This window comes from Bactrocera neohumeralis, chromosome 3 (assembly GCF_024586455.1).
Source record: "Bactrocera neohumeralis isolate Rockhampton chromosome 3, APGP_CSIRO_Bneo_wtdbg2-racon-allhic-juicebox.fasta_v2, whole genome shotgun sequence".
In the NCBI taxonomy this organism is placed as follows: domain Eukaryota; kingdom Metazoa; phylum Arthropoda; class Insecta; order Diptera; family Tephritidae; genus Bactrocera; species Bactrocera neohumeralis.
This window is the reverse complement of record NC_065920.1, coordinates 57,100,442-57,120,262: the sequence shown is the minus strand read 5'-3', so window position 1 is coordinate 57,120,262 and position 19,821 is coordinate 57,100,442. Positions and strand designations below refer to the sequence as shown.

General features: G+C 35.2%; 1 protein-coding gene across 28 annotated transcripts in view; it reads left to right on the top strand.

The window, feature by feature from the left end:
- LOC126753767 (hemicentin-1-like) overlaps window positions 1-19,821 on the top strand; it is a 297,631-nt gene that overhangs the window by 151,230 nt on the left and 126,580 nt on the right. For 23 of the 28 annotated variants that reach the window (XM_050465454.1, XM_050465451.1, XM_050465453.1 and 20 more), the window contains 2 exons: window positions 8,797-8,894; window positions 16,066-16,273. The exons of 1 other annotated variant lie outside the window; for it this stretch is intronic. In XM_050465454.1, coding sequence (XP_050321411.1) covers window positions 8,797-8,894; window positions 16,066-16,273 — 306 coding nt within the window. The remainder of the gene's footprint in view (window positions 1-8,796; window positions 8,895-16,065; window positions 16,274-19,821) is intronic. 4 more of the 28 variants (XM_050465459.1, XM_050465441.1, XM_050465439.1 and 1 more) reach the window with 2 other exon arrangements.

Below are 19,821 nucleotides of genomic sequence, written 5' to 3'. Positions count from 1 at the left end.
AAGAAAACTTGGTTGAAAGCCCATAATTTCAAATTAATGTGCGAGAGTCGAGCTATTTACTTTGAAGAAAGCTTTGCTAAAGTCAGTGTTTTTAACATCCGTATGATTGTATTCCATAAAACCTAATATTACATGTTTTACAAATTCAAGTAAATTTGTTGGAATAGTAATAATATTTAATATAATATTTCGAAACTGATAATTCTTTGCTAGACCCTTTTTAACACTAAGCACATTTTGTATTACGACTCACAAGTTTCGATAAAACATTTCCCAACTAAATCCAAATTTTCCCATTTTCTTGTATTTTGGATTCTATCCCAAAAGGCCGGCTTGAAGTCCAATACTGAATCACGCCAAGTTTTGATAATTTGACCCGTTGAGGACGTTTTGCGTCGACTGCAATAAATAGTAGATAGAAAAGTCAAAGTCTGGGCTATAAAAAGAGTTCCGACCGCTGCTTTTTAAATAGCTTTTATTCGATGTAGCAACATCCTGCCTGGTACATTTTTCGACAAACGGTCGCTTCAATTCATTGACTTGGTATTGTTAGCATTCTTCATTAATGGTTTCATCAGTTTTATATTTAAGTGATAATGCAACACGCTCTTCTGATTCAAACAAATACAGAGCAATCCCTTGGCGTTCTGAATATATTGGCTTTACCAAAGATTTAACTGGTCTTACAGGCTTCACATATCATTTTTGGTGTCTAATGAATTCATTTTTTATCACCAGTCACAATCAGATAAAATAAATATAGTTTAAAAAACTAAAAAACACGCTTTTAACCCTTTACCTGGCCATGTGACAGAAATATTACAAACCCTATTTTTGACTGTAATTTTACCATTCTTATTTAATATAGTCATATTGGTTTTTGTAACACAACTGGTACAAACTGTGAATGGTATAAAAGTAATAAGATAGAGCGAGACATCCCTATTGTAACGTATTTTTGTGCCAAAAGTGTAGTTTGGTGATTTCACAACAAGTGCTGAAATTGTTGACGAAAACGGTTTTTGTGAATGTGAAAAACGTGTTTGTTTGTTTAAATACATTGGGTGAGCATGTAATTTAGTGATTTTACTAAGTGCAATTGAAAAAAAATTTCATTCGTCTTTTCTATATTGTATTTATTGTTTGTTACATATATGTCACATTGCCTTACCGCGCGAATATATTTTTAGCAGAATGTCTAAAACTTTGAGCAAGGGTGAAATTCGAGATATTGTTGACGAGAGTGAAGATGGACTCGATTTTGATGATGATGATGATGATGTGGATGATCCTAATTATAATGAAGAGTTGGTACATGCTGATTTTGATGAAGTGGTTGAGAATATATTAGAAGATATTGAAAATGAAAATATGGAATTGTGTGCAGATCCGTCGAACGATGTTCCGCCCATTTTGGTAGAGAGAGCACAAAAACAAAAAAAACGTTAAAATGACATTCTCTGGAAAAAAAGAATTTAGTTTTGGAAGAGCACCAATTGCGTTTTACAGGCAATACATCATTGCCCGATGATATAAAGATTATCGAAGCGCCAATTGAATATTTCTTGTACTTATTTCCAAAAGAATTGATAAAGTTTATTGCCAATGAAACAAATTTGTATGTTGTCCAAAAGGACGTTAATGATCCATTTCGTGTATCAGAAATGGATATTCAGCAATTTATTGGAGTAGTTTATATGATGTCCTTAGTAAAACTTCCTAATGTACCCAGTCACTGAAGCAAAATTGGTACATCCATGATACAAGAAGCGATGCCGCTGAAAAAATTTGAAAATTTACGACGTCGCATACACTTTAACGACAACAGCAAAAATTTGCCGTCGACTGATAAAAATGTTGACGGAATGTACGAAATACGCCCGATCCTGGATGAGTTAAATAAGAATTTTGCAAAAGTCCCTCTTGAACAACATCTATGCGTCGATGAACAAATATGTTCCACAAAAGCCCGAAACCTTTTGAAACGCTACCTGCCAAACAAGCCTCATAAATGGGGCTACAAAATATTTGTTCTCTGCGGGGCAACTGGATTTGCTTACAAAATTGAACCGGAAACTGGCAAAGAAAATATCGTTGGGGATAACGAGCCGGATTTGGGAGCCTCTTCCAATGTAGTCATGAGACTGCCACGTATGATTCCACGAAACCAAAATTTCAAACTTTATTTCGACAATTATTTTACTTCAATTCCACTGCTCGTATACTTGGCAAATGAAGGTATATTCAGTGTGGGAACAATTCGGAAGAATAGAATTCCCAATTGTAAGCTAACAAGCGAAAAAGAAATGATGAAAAAAGATAGAGAATCTGGCATAGAGTACGTGTGTCAGGCTGAAGGAATCGACATTTCAACAGTTTCGTGGAAAGATAGTAAGATTGTAAATCTCGCATCGACTTTCCTTGGTGAAATACCAAAACGTAAAGTAACAAGTAAGGAAGGGCTAAGTTCGGGTGTCACCGAACATTTTATACTCTCGCACGATAAAGTGATAATCGAGATTTCATTATCAGTCATTTACATATTTTTCAAATACCGTATTTGTGTAAAGTTTTATTCCGCTATCATCATTGGTTCCTAATGTATATACTCGTATTATACAGAAAAGGCATCAGATGGAATTCAAAATAGCGTTATATTGGAAGAAGGCGTGGTTGTGAACCGATTTCACCCATATTTCGTACATGTCATCAGGGTGTTAAGAAAATATTATGTACCGAATTTCATTGAAATCGGTCCAGTAGTTCCTGAGATATGGTTTTTGGTCCATAAGTGGGCGAGGCCACGCCCATTTTCAATTTAAAAAAAAAAGCCTGTGTGCAGCTTCCTTCTGCCATTTCTTCTGTAAAATTTAGTGTTTCTGACGTTTTTTGTTAGTCGGTTAACGCACTTTTAGTGATTTTCAACATAACCTTTGTATGGGAGGTGGGCGTGGTTATTATCCGATTTCTGAACTGTATATGGAAATGCCTGAAGAAAACGACTCTGTAGAGTTTGGTTGACATAGCTATAGTAGTTTCCGAGATATGTACAAAAAACTTAGTAGGGGGCGGGGCCACCCCACTTTTCCAAAAAAATTGCGTCCAAATATGCCCCTCCCTAATGCGATCCTTTGTGCCAAATTTCACTTTAATATCTTTATTTATGGCTTAGTTATGACACTTTATATGTTTTCGGTTTCCGCCATTTTGTGGGCGTGGCAGTTGGCCGATTTTGCCCATCTTCGAACTTAACCTTCTTATGGAGGCAAGGAATACGTGTACCAAGTTTCATCATGATACCTTAATTTTTACTCAAGTTACAGCTTGCACGGACAGACGGACGAACAGACGGACGGACGGACAGACAGACATCCGGATTTCGACTCTACTCGTCACCCTGATCATAAGAGTAAGTTTTATAGTACCTGAGTATAAAAAAAGGTACTATAAAATTCAAAAGAAGTACGTTGAAATTGATTGTCCGTCTATTGTTGGTGAATACAACGCGCATATGGGTGGTATAGACATTATTGATTCCATCATGGGAAGATATAAAATAAACCTTCGAAGTACAAGATGGTAAGTTCGAGTATTTTACCACCTATTAGATTTAGTGATGGCAAACGCTTGGCTTCTATATAAAAAAAATCGATCCAATAACACAGAAAAGTTGTTGCCTGCGGCAGAGTTTCGCTTACAGTTCGCGGAAACACTTTTAAAATACGGACAAAAAATCAACGTCAAGAACACTAGATCCTTCGAGCCACAAATACAAGCCAAAAACGCAAAAGCAGCACACCCCTCCACAAGCTTTACGACTTGATCAAGTTGGTCATTGGCCAATATGGACGGAAAAGAGGATAAGATGCAAGATGCCTAATTGCCAAGGAGTTACCCAAACGTGTGAAAAATGCGGAATTGCATTGTGCTACAACAAGCATGATAACTGTTACCGTGCATACCATTTAACATAAATTTAGTTTTCCCTTGCAAGGCAATGTAACATATCTGTCACAAAAGATATATTCTTAAATAAATAGTAAAAATTTAAAAAATAAAATCTAAGAAAGTTGTATTTTTATTTTGACTGACGCTACCGAAAAACAAAAATTTTCAAAATTTGTGGCCTTGCCCGATTAAGGGTTAAAACATATCAAACTAAAAAGTGAAAAATAATTCCTGCATTATTGTGAGAAAAGCGTGGAATGCTCGATATATGAAAAATATGTCACCAAGCACCCCACGCTTTTCTCACAATAATGCAGGAATTTTTCCTTCATTATTATTGTTAGTTTATACAAAGAATTATTTTTCACTTTTTAGTTTGATATGTTTTAAAAGCATGTTTTTTAGTTTTTTTAAACTATATTTATTTTTAATTTTTTAGTTTATTTGAGAAACCCCAAATTTGTTAAAATATGAACTATGACATGTAGTATGGGTTAAGTAAATCGATAATTAGGCAGCATTTAATATCTACTCGTAACCTTTCATTGACTAATTGTTATATTATTTGCGACCAAGTTCTATTGACGACTTTACGAATTATTACTTCTTAATCGAATCGTTTCTTCTAAAGCTTCAATGTTACATGGGGTTTTACCTGTCAACTTTGAACAGTCTAGTTCTTCAAGTTCAAGTGCTACATAAGCTTGTCCAGCAGCAAACAGTCGAGAGCCCAGACAAATTACTGCATGATATACTGTACAACCACAGACGATGTATGTATATATATAATATATATATCGTATATTTATAAATGTACGTTCTCTGGTACAACCTTGAATCTTATGAACGGTCGACGCCCAACTCAGTATGCTATTTAAATATCACCAAAACTACTTTTATATAGAAGTTGCATACTTTTAAGCGCATCTTTTTGGTGAGGTCCTTAAACTTACCGTGCGATTCTGTAACTTGAGACAGTCTCAAGTCTCTAAATTTGAGATTTTAAGTTAGAGACAATTTTTGAGACTTGAGATGATATTGCTATTCTGTAAGTGACAGTCACAAAATCTATTACATTTCATTATTCAGAGATGTTTTTATATATAACAAATATTAAATATATATCGTATATTATCAATGAAAATAAAAATATACTTTGTTTCATAATATTTACGAAATTTATGTAAAATTGATTTATTTTTAACCTTTTCGTGTTTGAGTTGCTTACAAAATATAAAGAAACGACAATCGATTAATATCTATGATGATCTCTATTCAGTATATCAAAATGGCAGACAAGACTATTTTTATATTGTGACCTGCTAACTAAGGTCTCAATATTTTTTGAGTGTTTAGTGAATAGTAACTAGTCTCAAATTGAGACTTTGCCTCAAAATGTCTCAAATAGAGACTAGAGACTGGTTACAGAATCCCGCTATTACTATCGCCTTCCTACAGTGTCGCTCAAATATTCCAGGTTTCAGCACCACTTAAAAAAGTTACAAACAAACATACATACATACATACATACAAGTGAAGGTAATAAAAGCGTATTAAAAAGGAAGTTTTTTTAGCGTTGAAGCACCATTTGTGACAATTTTCAATGCAAATCGAAGTTTTCGTTTTCAGTTAAGGCGTTTAACTGTATACAGAAGACCGAAAAATAGCGAATTTTCCGGAATGCTTTCAGAGAAAACTTTTAAATTTATGGATCCAAAATTGCATACATTCGCACGGTATCTTTTAACTATATTTCAAAACTTATTATTAGTAAAAATATTAATTTGGAAAGGAACTTCAGCTGAACTCCGGGAGGTCCTCTCAAACAAGAAGTTTTGCGGTGACTATATATCTATATATATATATGAACTGGATCCTGTGAAATTAAAAAAAACGAAACAGATTTCGTTGAAGTAATGTCAAATCTAGTGGTTAATCGAAGGAATAAATAAATAACATTTTTTGATAAAGTAGTGGTTTCTGAAAAAAAAACGATATTTGACCAAAATTTCGGCCATAAATATGAGAAAAAATGTTAAAAAATAAATACAATACACAGCTTGAAATCTCTCTGAAACGCACCGGAACGATATGAAATTTTCTAAGTGTATTTTAAAATGTATGTACATTAAATAAAATAAAAAAATCGATTTTTTTTAATTCTAACTGTATATCACCTTTTAAATTAACCTGCAAAATTGATAATACCGTATGCCCATCTGATACCATAACTCGAGAGCATTGTGGCGTTCTGGTTATTCCATTCAAAACGTCTGTCACTGAGTATAAGCATTTTCATAGCAGAGCTTATAGGAGGGAGAACAATAATACAAACTTTCAAAGCGGAAAAGGTAACCCAGTGTTTATTAACATTTACACGCCGTCTGACAACTGCGCTGGTAAAAAACTTTTAACACAAACACACATACAGACTAAGGCATGCATCAAATGCTTGCAAGACCACACAAATAAGTAAAATAAATCATTTGTTAACAAGATTAAGGCTAATCACTTGAAATATACACATTTTGATAAATAAATACTTTTACGGCCTAACACACCTACAAGTAAACTTCGGAACATACAGCTGACTCTGCACGTATAAGCAGTTGTTAACTTGATGTCATGTCAGCAACAATAACAGAGTCTGCTATAGCATAAACATTTTACACGGGTAGCTTGAGTAGCTGATATTAGTATTATAAATAACTTTCTTGTTGACGATGACAACAAGAATCGCATTAAGCTTGTAAAGTCTCATGAGCCACAAATCTATCGCTTGGAAAAGTTATGGTCTCATCATAAACAATACGCTACAATGTTACATTGCCAAATTGAACTCATGCTCAAGTAGCAACAAGTGAGTAAACAAATATGCTTATCATACAAGTATATTACCACAAAGAAATGTTTCAGATATCAGAACTTATTAGCGATTTAATATTATGTTACTAATATTTATGGGAATGAAAATAGAAAAAATATTATTGAATCATTGCGGCTTCAAATAATAGATCGAGCTGATAATGTATATATATATTTGTAACTAACTATAAGATGTTCAATACATAATGTATTGTGCGTTATACAAAATATGATCACGTAGGCATACGTGTGTATGTGTCTGCAACAGTTGATCGCATATAAATGGCTGAACTTGATCTTATCGCACATCTTTACGCTCTTGTAAATCGCTTTTCACTTTAGTCCTCAACTCTTCCACTTCCAGCATCGCTTTTACAGAATCTCGTGGTACTGAGTACTTGACATTTCGTTGCATGCTGTGTGCATATATTAGAGAACGAAAAAGAATATACATATGTACATATGTACGTGTTCGTATGCTATTGCTTTACGTTCACGCATTTTATCATTCGCTTTTGTTGACAAATGCGTACTCATGTTTCAGTGGTGTTTTCACCGCGTGGGAGCACAAAAGAACGTGAGAGTGTATGAAAAATAAATATAAAGTATCTCTTGTTTATAAGAGTAAAATGGTGTTCGGTAAAAAAGGGCATTAGTGCTTGATGAAATCCCGTATTGCTTTACATATTCAGTTTCGTTTCACTCCTTCACTCGAAAACAGACATTGTTTTTTCAAGCAGTCGCGTAGTAGTCAACTTTTCTCTGGATCTGGATTTCTTTCAGATATTTCGACATTATTCTAGACATTTTGTTTTTTTTTTTTTTGGTTTCAGATTTCTAGGAGATTTGAAATTGTGGGTATAGATAGAAAATAATTAAGATTTTCCATTGTGACCTAAGGTCTATTGTGCCCTCTTCTATATCAAAAAATTTCAGTCCCCGCAGATGGGTACAACAGCCTTGAGCTTTATTCTACAAATTGCTGGGCAATATTGAATCAGGTGTTCTTGACTTTCCGGTTCCATGTCGCAAAACCGGCGAGCCTGTAGTGTTTAGTATAAAGCACGGCAAGTTGACGGAATTTTTCTTGGAATAGGTTAATCGTATCTCTAAACCTTGCTAGGTGGAATATCCCATTAGTAATTTGACGTGGCGTCTTGTTTTCTGCTGCCAGTACTGTTCTCTTCCGGGGGGTGCGGGGTAACTTTTTTATGGTGTGGAACCCCAACACAATTCATGGTTCTGACCCCATTATCCTGGAAGTCGTTGCACAACGGGCTTGTTCATCGACCAGCTCATTGCCTGTTACCCCTTTATGCCCCGGCACTCAGATCAGGTGTACACGGTTGCATACTGAAGGGCGACTCAGCCTTTCTATACACTCCTCCCCTTATAGCAATTTGATTTTATAAGCCGAGATCGCTTTTAGTGCCGCTTCACTGTCGCTAAGTATGACGATACCCTGGTTGCGATAGTTGCGGTGGAGATTGATTTAAATGCTTCTGTTGGAAAGATGCTCGGAACATGCCCCATTGGTATGGATAGATTGGTATGAGGTTCTGTCTTTGTAACGCCGTCTCTTGGAAGAAAAGACACTGGTGTGTCTTCACGGACGACTGTTTTTTTGACGGGTTGTTACTTAACCCTATCGTATTGCACCATCCATTTGCTAGACTCAAGAAAGGCGAATATCGCAATTGTATGGGAGAGTACCAGCTTTTGAGACCCTCCATTTTATTAGCTGTTAAATTTTAAAATTTTTAACTATTTTATTTTTTAATTTTTCCTGTATACTTGTAAGATCAATAAAAAACTAATAACAAATGAAAAAATAATTGCAGTGTTTTATGACACTTAAAAACTACCTGAAATATTTTTCTCAGGACTATAAAACTACCTTCTTAAAGAACGCCTTGATTTAACTAAGCTCCAGAAGCCATAATTTCAAGTAAGAAAATATTTTATTTCCTCTTCATCTTACAGATTTACCAAAATTTGGCGAGCCATTACAAAATGTGACAGTACCTGTGGGACGAGAGGCGGTACTGCAATGTGTTGTCGATAATCTGCAAACCTACAAAGTAAGTTTTTACAAAAAAGTAAATAAGTATTTTAGAATATATATTCAAAGAGATGTATGAATTAGTAGGTATGAAGTGGATAAAAAAGATTATAGAAATTACTTCTATACAAACTAATGGTCAATTATTCAAATGATAAGCCAAAAACCAATATTTTTTCATTAATAATATAACTAGAAACTATAAGTATAAAAGAGTCAGTGAAAGAACAATTAAACCCAAAATTGCTAAGAATTTATTGGATCCACAAACAACATTTTCCGCAGATTACACACTCAAATGCACAATATTTATCACACACTTCAGAACGGACATTCACGCACATTGAAAAAAAAACTTGCTGCTCGTTGCGCGCACTCAACCATTTTACATGTAAATTGCTATGCGTCAAAACCATATGTAATCGTGTGTGCACATTTTGTCTCAGTGGACAGATACCAACTTTGTCGGCACCTGATTTAACACATGCCAAATCTAAGCTTGAACTGGTGACGTGCTTACTTTTGACAGTTCATTTCTCAGAATGCAAACCGTTCTTTCCTTTTTTGGTTGTTTTTGCTTTATTATCCAGTATTTTAACTGACAATGGTTATGCATATAGGTTATTATATACATATATATAACCCCAATACTCCACTGGCATTTCTGACCCATATAGACTTCTAAGAAATGCCAGCGAATTGCATCAACGAAAATTTTCAATGAAGTTATAGTCGTCAGGCGTCCCAAAAAGTTAGATTATCATATTAATATATGTAACTAAGTTTTGTTGAGTACCGAAATATACGTATAAATACGCCGTGTACATTAACAAATTTTTATTTATACTTTATTCAAATACACAGAAAGTGAAGTGAAATATATGTATCGATACAAGACATCGATAAAGAATGCTTTGCCGAAGTGATTACAGACTTATTTGAGAATAAATCGTTATATGCATTTTTAAGCAACAACAATGGACTCTACTCCTCTCCACCTCTCTTCCACTTTTATACATACATATATATTTATATAGCTTAATAAAATATAGCTACGACAGATTTTGTTTCTGAAAGTATGTGTTTATGTGTTCTTGTGATAATATTGTTATTATCTACTTTCCAGTCTAATTTATAGCCACAGTATTACCATGCATAGTATTTCCACTTTCACTTCACACATTTTACATTATTACTTTTCATATTATGGCCCACATTACGAATAAGTGCGTGCTATTAAGTCCCAAAACCTACAAATCATAATTACTATTATTACAATTATTACCAATATTTCCTCAAGCAAAAGAATACTTTGGCTACGCAAGTGTGGGTCAATGCAAAAGTTTTCCTTAGCACAATTTATAAGGTATATTATTCGTCTAGCTGTATACATTTTTAGTCGCATATTTTTAGGGTTTCAAATATTGGAAAAAATGTTGGGCAAGATGCACAAAGTGTATGTGTAAAGGGCACATTGAATATTTTTTTCCTGTTTTTTTTTTTTTTTGTATAACGCTAAACCTAACCTACTCATATCTCATGTCTGTACCACCGGACCCCTGGACAAAGTATTACTTCATGGGAGAGAAGAAGACATTTAAGTCTCTTCTATTGTACGGACTGACTGACGTCTAATCTGTTGTATATACCTCAATGTCTCAATCTTTTCATAATTAAAGCCGCTTTTCTGACAGCTTTCCATTTTCCAGAGGACTCGCAGATAATTTCAGTCAAATTTCCCAAGTGTGGTTTTAAGCTTTTTCCTTATTCTTGGAAACCGAGGGCAATGATAATGTATGTGTTCAGAGTCTTCTATATATATTTTTTACACGTCGGATAATATGAACTAAAGTCATAACGGTATTTGCATTTGCTTTTAAAATACCCATGGCAACTGAGTATTTATTTCTTGTGGAAGGTCCCCAATTATCTTTGTATCCACGGATATATGCCCGGGGCCACCGTCCTTTGCATGAAGTTTGCCACTCTTGCTGCCACATAGTGATGTTTTTCATTTTCTCGTCTCTTTTAAAAGCTATTCTCAAAATAGGAGATTGTTATTTGACACGGGCACTCAGAGCTACACTATCTCCCAGGGAGTACCGCAAGGCTCGGTTTTAGGTCGACTACTATGGAGCCTTATAAAAGCAATTACATATGACGTTATCTGGATCAAATGCAATGACTGCGTAAATGATTTGCGCTGATAGTTTGTTAACATGAGTCTAGCTGGCTGAGCAGAAAACAGAAATCTTGCTCATAAGCTCCAAGAAAATTGAAGACAAGATATCACTCACCATAGGAGAATGCGATATTACTTCACAGCCACTGATAAAGTACCTTGATGTAATAGTGGACTCAAGACTTAAATACAAGGAGCACTTGGAAAATACGTCATGTAAAGCAAATAAAATCTATAATGCTTTATCTGGAATGATGGCAAATAAAGGACGTGTGTGGGTAATGAGGTCAGTTATACTGTATGCGGCATCCAATATGAATACAGGCGCTAGCGATAAAATCATTAGCTGGACCAATTAACGCAGTGCATAGGCTGATGCTGCTGAGGTATTAGTTTGGTGCCTACTGGTATCCAGGGAGATGAGTTTGCGTGAATATACAACTTATTAGAGACCTAAGCAGGCAATGAGGATAATTATTGCGCATTTCACAGTATCTTTTCTTAGTGCGTCAATAGTGGACCCCTCTTTCATAAAGCCATGTTGTCTCTCTGAAAATCCGGCGGCCTTTTGGATTGCTAACTCCAAATGGATTCGTATGTATAACTTTATTTGTTATAAACCTGTATACGTGCAAACAACTGCATAGTCATTAAGTTGAATTCATATAAGAGAGGATGCAAGTTTCTCATTAAAGTTGTATAACCGCTTTCTTCAACGCAACCAAGTTTTGCACATATTGAATTAAGTTTACTCTACTATTTTGCCAATGGGTCAAATGACAAATTATTGCCCGTCATGCAAATTTATGTTTTTGGTTTTGATTTTAAGAAACTAAGGCTTCAAAAATTTGGAATTTTTTATAATTTGTCCATCGAAAAAAAGATCGAATGGCGCTTGCGTCAGCAGATTTGTTTGCGCAAGTTAAATTAAAAACAACTGCTAAAAGTTTTGCACATATTGAATTGTTTACTCTACTATTTTGCCAATGGGTCAAATGACAAATTATTGCCCGTCATGCAAATTTATGTTTTTGGTTTTGATTTTAAGAAACTAAGGCTTCAAAACATTCGGAATTTCTTATAGAAAACAAGTCTAAGGATTATTAAAATATCTTTCGTGAAAGAAAGTATAATTTGTCCATCAAAAAAAAGATCGAATGGCGCTTGCGTCAGCAGATTTGTTTGCGCAAGTTAAATTAAAAACAACTAAAGAAGGGCTAAGTTCGGGTGTCACCGAACATTTTATACTCTCGCATGATAAAGTGATAATCGAGATTTCATAACCGTCATTTACATATTTTTCAAATACCGTATTTGTGGAAAGTTTTATTCCGCTATCTTCATTGGTTCCTAATGAATATATACAGAGAAGGCATCAGATGGAATTCAAAATAGCGTTATATTGGAAGAAGGAGTGGTTCTGAACCGATTTCACCCATATTTCGTACATGTCATCAGAGTGTTAAGAAAATATTATATACCGAATTTCATTGAAATCGGTTGAGTAGTTCCTGAGATATGGTTTTTGGTCCATAAGTGGGCGAGGCCACGCCCATTTTAAATTTTTAAAAAAAGCCTGGGTGCAGCTTCCTTCTGCAGTTCGCTGCGTAAAATTTAGGGTTTCTGACGTTTTTTGTTAGTCGGTTAACGCACTTTTAGTGATTTTCAACATAACCTTTGTATGGGAGGTGGGCGTGGTTATTATTCGATTTCTTCCATTTTTGAACTGTATATGGAAATGCCTGAAGGAAACGACTCTATAGAATTTGGTTGACATAGCTATATTAGTTTCCGAGATATGTACAAAAAACTTAGTAGGGGGCGGGGCCATGCCCACTTTTCCAAAGAAATTGCGTCCAAATATGCCCCTCTTTAATGCGATCCTTTGTGCCAAATTTCACTTTAATATCTTTATTTATGGCTTAGTTATGACACTTTATAGGTTTTCGGTTTCCGCCATTTTGTGGGCGTGGCAGTGGGCCGATTTTGCCCATCTTCGAACTTAACCTTCTTATGGAGCCAGATGGACATTTCAACAAAACCAAGTTTCATCATGATATATCAATTTTTACTCAAGTTACAGCTTGCACGGACGGACGGACGGACAGACAGACATCCGGATTTCAACTCTACTCGTCACCCTGATCACTTTGGTATATATATAACCCTATATCAGACTCTTTTAGTTTTGAGGACTTACAAACAACCGTTATGTGAACAAAACTATAATATGTTCCCACCCTAGCAACTTTGTTGCGAGAGTATAAAAATTAAATATTTTATTTTCAATATGTTTTCAGTTGCAGATTTTTGAACTAAATTCACTCAGTTTCTTCTAATTCCTATAATAGAGGTCCAAAAGCATAATTTTTTAGCAAAATTCCACGTTTATCGTTTCATTTTTCTGACGTTATTTTATTATTTATTTTAATCGCGCGTGTTCAAATAAGCACTATTTTCCAAATTAAACACATTTTTTTATACTTTGAACAGAGTATATTCAGTTCGTCACGAAGTTTGTAATACACAGAACAAGAGGTGGAAGAACCTAGAAAATATCTGCGTAAATAATCAACGTATCGATTTAGCCATGCCCGACGTCCATGCGTATCTATGTGAACTAGTCTCTCAGTTTTTGAGATATTAGTTTGAAATTTTGCACACGTTCTTTCCTCCCCAATAAGCTGCTAATTTGTCAAAACCATCGATATCACACTAATATAGCAAATAGTAGTCATACAGAATGAGCGATCGGAATCAAGTTCTTCTATGGAGAACTTTTTTATTTTACGACGTATTTTCACCAAACTCGATATGCATTATAACCTTAAGCAACGTTATAGGTTGTGGCGAAATTGCCCACATCGTACCACTATTACATATAGTTGCCACACAAACTGAAATATCAAACTCAAACCCAGTATGGAAAACTTTTGTTTTTGACAAAGTATCTCCATTAAATTTTCCACGGATTATTGTCCAAAGCAAAAGAAATTGCTTAGATCAAACCACAATAGAATACAGCTGCCATACAAAGATAGATCAAGTTTTTGCAATGAACTTTCTTTAATTTCCACAACGGTGAAAGCTGTAAAGCTGCTGATGTGGAGACCACTTAAGAAAAAGCGAGTAAATTTAACTTAGTTTTTGTATATACATACACATATTTATCAACTATGTATAATTTTTATACTCGCAACAAAGTTGCTAAGGAGAGTATTATAGTTTTGTTCACATAACGGTTGTTTGTAAGTACTAAAACTAAAAGAGTCAGATATAGGGTTATATATACGAAAGTGATCAGGGTGACAAGTAGAATTGAAATCCGGATGTCTGTCTGTCCGTCCGTCCGTCCGTCCGTGCAAGCTGTAACTTGAGTAAAAATTGAGATATCATGATGAAACTTGGTACACATATTTCTTGGCTCCATAAGAAGGTTAAGTTCGAAGATGGGCAAAATCGGCCCACTGCCACGCCCACAAAATGGCGAAAACCGAAAGCCTATAAAGTGTCATAACTAAACCATAAATAAAGATATTTGAAATTTGGCACAAAGGATCGCATTAGGGAGGGGCATATAATGGGCGTAATTTTTTTTTGGAAAAGTGGGCGTGACCCCGCCTCCCACTAAGTTTTTTGTACATATCTCGAAACTACTATAGCTTTGTCAACCAAATTCTACAGAGTCGTTTTCCTTCAGGCATTTCCATATACAGTTCAAAAATGGAAGAAATCGGATAATAACCACGCCCACCTCCCATACAAAGGTTATGTTGAAAATCACTAAAAGTGCGTTAACCGACTAACAAAAAACGTCAGAAACCCTAAATTTTACGCAGCGAACTGCAGAAGGAAGCTGCACCCAGACTTTTTTCAAAAATTTAAAATGGGCGTGGCGTCGCCCACTTATGGACCAAAAACCATATCTCAGGAACTACTCAACCGATTTCAATGAAATTCGGTATATAATATTTTCTTAACACCCTGATGACATGTACGAAATATGGGTGAAATCGGTTCAGAACCACTCCTTCTTCCAATATAACGCTATTTTGAATTCCATCTGATGCCTTCTCTGTATAATATATACATTAGGAAATGAAAATACAATTCAATACTCAAAGTACACAAATTGATCTAATCTAATTAATTTTACAGCAAAATAAAAAAATATGTAAATGTCGGATAATGAAATTTCGATTATCACTTTATCATGCGAGAGTATAAAATGTTATATAAATGTATTAATAGAATACAAATAATACCAAATAAATATACGTATGTAAATCGTAAGCTCTTACATATATAGCTACGTTTAGAACACGAATTCGTCTACCGAAATTGAGCCATTCATCTTAATGAACTTCCTTACGCTGTTATTGCCTTTAATCCTGAAGAAAGGCACTCATATTCTACTTTAGTTGATTCATTAAGAGACTCACAACAGCGCGAAGCAATCAAGCGTATATTAAGATTTATAAATATACCAACAGCAACATATGTATATGTCAGCAAAGCACGAACGTATCTAGATATATACATATATGTATATGACAACTCTAAGAAGTACTTTCTAATAAAACGTTAAATTATTAAACTAAAGGTAAACAAATTTCTCATGAATTTTCTTCTCTCTTTCCTTTTCCTTTCTTACTGATACTAAACTACACGTACAACTTCACATATGTGTAAATGTGTCCAACGTCCTATGGAACTCCATGGAAAATTCAACACTACCACTTGCACGTCCAATGGATAAATAAACCAACCGGCACACGCGGCCCACCTGTACAAATGAAAATACGTAAATACAAATAAACAAAAACAAACTAATGACCGAACGTGCATATGAATGCGTGCGTCTTGCGGCTTATGCACTATCTGCTAATATGAAAATGAATGGGTTGTGTCGAACGGGTTGACACGTCTCGAATTATGCTTCACCCCGACGCAAACCCGCACCCTCGCGTTCCTATGCGTCATATGATTATTTTGAGGCATCGTCTAGATTGCGTGGCTGCGCGTCGATACACAAACAATACTGACGATACAAAATCACGTTATAACGAAAAATAACCGAATGAGCATAACCCATGCTGAGAAGCGTGCTTGGATATTGAGAATACGTGACGTTAAGGAAGCGGACAAAGGCTGGTATATGTGTCAGATCAATACGGATCCGATGAAAAGTCAAGTTGGTTACCTGGATGTTGTGGGTGAGTACGACAAACTTAATTGAGTCAAATTGTCTATTTATTATAATAGGGGGAAGACATAGCCAGAATAGTCAAAAATAGCTAAAAGTAGGATTTATCAATATTATTTAAGTTAAATTTAAGCGAGAGGGATATTTACATTAAGGTGTATCATTTAAAACTTTTATTTTTATTTCTTCGAGGACATACGGAACTTTTCTTTTCTATGTTGAAAAAAAAAATCGCTGAAAAACTCTTAATTTTTACTTTAACCACCCATTTTTTTGAGTTTTCATGTCTTTCACATATTTTCAGGGAATATCTGGTTTTATCGAAAAACTTGCAAATAAAAAATTATATGAAATTCAATTTTAAATTATTAATTTACTATATTTACATATATATATTTAAAAAGACTCCAATTACAAAATATGCACCCTCTACGGAATTAATTTGACCTTAGACTATGTAGTTAAGGTAATCAGGCTGATATTCGTGAAACCATTAATGATCTCACTATAGCTCTTATGAATCAAAAAGACCATCGCATATCGCCTTCCTTTATGCAGGTTTGAAAATTTGCGACTACAAAAAACTCATCTGCACGGCGTGGATTAGGCAGATCTCACGTGAACATTGGTTCTATCTAGTAATTAAAACTCCTAAATATTAATCCCCGCATTCTCGTAGGTCCACGAGGTGTTTTGTGTTGACCAGAAATTTGTTATGTTGGGTGTCGATTGAGATATTTCACTCTCCGTCAGGCAGAATCTGTACAGTAGAAGAGAAAAGGCTTAGATGATTCCACTTCACCTTAAATCAAATATCCGAACCAAGTGTGAGCCTATTAGATAGTGTCCATTCAGAAAAGGCGCCTCTAAGTTTAATTCCACTCTTAGCCAGAAGGAGCTCACACAAAGTCCACTGATCTGAATGCAAGTGGTCAGGTGAGCACCGACTCGTTCCTAGTCCGATGAGATTAGAATAAGTAAGTGTGCCCTTTCTTACAAGCTCATTAGCTTACAGTTTTGAGCGATTCAACTATGGTCAGCTACCCTAACTAATTTAAATCGAAGAAGCCTAATGCTATTGGTACTGAAGACAGACACTCCTTGACTTCCCTAGAGCGTACTGCCAGCGAGACGAAGGTCTGGAAATGGTGGCCTATACTTTCTAAATCAATGACTATTTAATGTGATAGTATGACCTTAAAGATGAATAAACTAGGTATAAAAGCGTTGTAAAGTTTTAAAGTAAGTTCTACAATGGCCTACAATGATAGTATAGTAAAGCAAATAGATAGTATGTAAAGCAATATGTTTAACCCCATACTCAATCAATCAAGGTAATACAACTTAATAAAATATGTGAAGATACCACGCACACACTTTTAAAAAATGGAATGTCCGAATTACTTTATTGAGATTAAATACCAATAATGTTGTAATTGCCGTATTTTTTGGCTGCTGAATTTGGTATTCCCACAAAACTAATAAGGCTGTGTAAGCTGACATTGAGCACCACCAATAGCTCGGGAAGGACCTCTCCGAGCCCTATAGTGCGACTATCTATCTATCTACTCCTGGATACAATAATTCGACCTCCAGAGCTACACAAGAGTGTTCAGTTGCTGGCGTATGCCGATGATATTGACATCACTTGGCTTAACAACTGCGCCATTAGCTCTGCTTTCTGCAGACTGGATAAGGAAGCGAGGCATACGGGTCTGGTAGTAAACGAAGGCAAGACGAAATGTGCTACTTTGGACCGAGCAGGCAATTGAAAAGTAAAGTTCTCTCTCGACGAACAAAGACCTAATTCTACAAATCACTCATTATCCCCGTCTTGCTATATGGTGCCGAAGCATGGACAATGACATCATCTGATAATTCGGCATTGGGAGTGTTTACGAAAAAGGTTTTGAGGAAGATTTATGAACCTTTGCCCATTTGGCAACGGGGAGTAACGCAGTCGTTGGAACGATGAACTGTACGAGATATACGATAACATTGACATAGTTCAGCGAATCAAGAGACAGCAGCTACGTTGTCTAGTTTATGTAGTGGATGGAAGAGAACACTCCAGGTCTAAAACTATTCGATTCAGTACCCGTCGGTGGAAGCACAGAAAGAGGAAGACTTCCACTACATTGGAGAGATCAGGCGGAGAAGGGCATGGCTGCATTTGGAATCTTGAATTGACGCCAGAAAGCAAAAAGAAGAAAGGACTGGCGCTGTTGTTAACTCGCTTATAACTGCGTGAGCGGTCTCTACGCCAGTGAAGATGAAGAAAAAGTATTTGCTAAATGGCAGCGTATATTCGCCGTTTTCTTGGTAGTTCGCTGGTTGGAGATTTTTGCAAAACTACACGTGATATATTTAAGTTACTTAAGTTGTGATGTACTCGTATATTCTAGTGGTACTACGAATTTTTGCAAAGATTACGTATACGACACATATGTCACGTTCATGCACTTTAATTTACCGCCAATGTTTCATATATTCTACGCATCGAGGGGTTGGACATGTACGTACGCATGCTCAACTATCTTATGCCGTACTGTTTATTGCTTCTGAAATAGTTGAAACCACCAATCTTGGAAGTAGTGATAATTAAAGTAAAGTTTCCTTTCGAAACGGTGATACTGTTTCATTGCCCACATCCTCGGGTTTGCTTTATTACAATTTTTTCGTTGTTGTCACTGGCACAATAATGAAAACAGAAACTTCAAATTTAGAAGTTAGCTAGATATATACATACTTAGAAGAAATGCACTTCGTTTCATTAGAGAAGATAGAAAATACATAGAGGAATTATAATGGCGCGGTCTATTAAAAGTTCCAGAATTTTCCTTAAATTTTTATAATTTAATGAAATAAAAATTAAATCGTCCTTCATTGAAATTTAAACTTTATAATTAATTTCGGTATTAAGCTAAGAATTTTTGACGATGGAATTTTTATCTTCGTCTTGAAAAAAGTTAATAATTTCATAACTATTTTCAGTATCTACCCATTTCCCTAAATCACTAGTAATATCTTGTAAGGTGTATGATGTGTATATGTAGCTCATAAAATATAAATGCTTTATAAATAAATTTGCTGAGAAGAAAGACTTTCGATACCTTGCCAGGCAAAATTAAGATGAGAACCCACTCACACTCTATATTAACGGTTATGTTGAAAACTACTGAATGTACAATAACTCATAAAAACGCTCTTCAGAAGGATTAAACGATATTGTATTGTTGGTGTTGTTATAGGGCAGAAGACATTTTTGATATAATTTCGGGGAATGGTACTTAGTTGACAGCACTTTTTCGGTTAAAAATCCGAGTCTTTCCGATTATTTAGATCCCACTGTCAGACTCACAGGTACTGCTTGATCGATTTTAAGTTTATTTGGTACATAACACCTGATATTCTTATGCGCATATATTGCTGAATTGGAAAAATTGCACCACAATCCCTTCTACTTCATACAAATTTTAATGCCATTTAGGAATTTTCTTGTTTTTACGATATTAAAATGAAACACAATTAACCTTCCTCGGTTCCTCAAATACTACG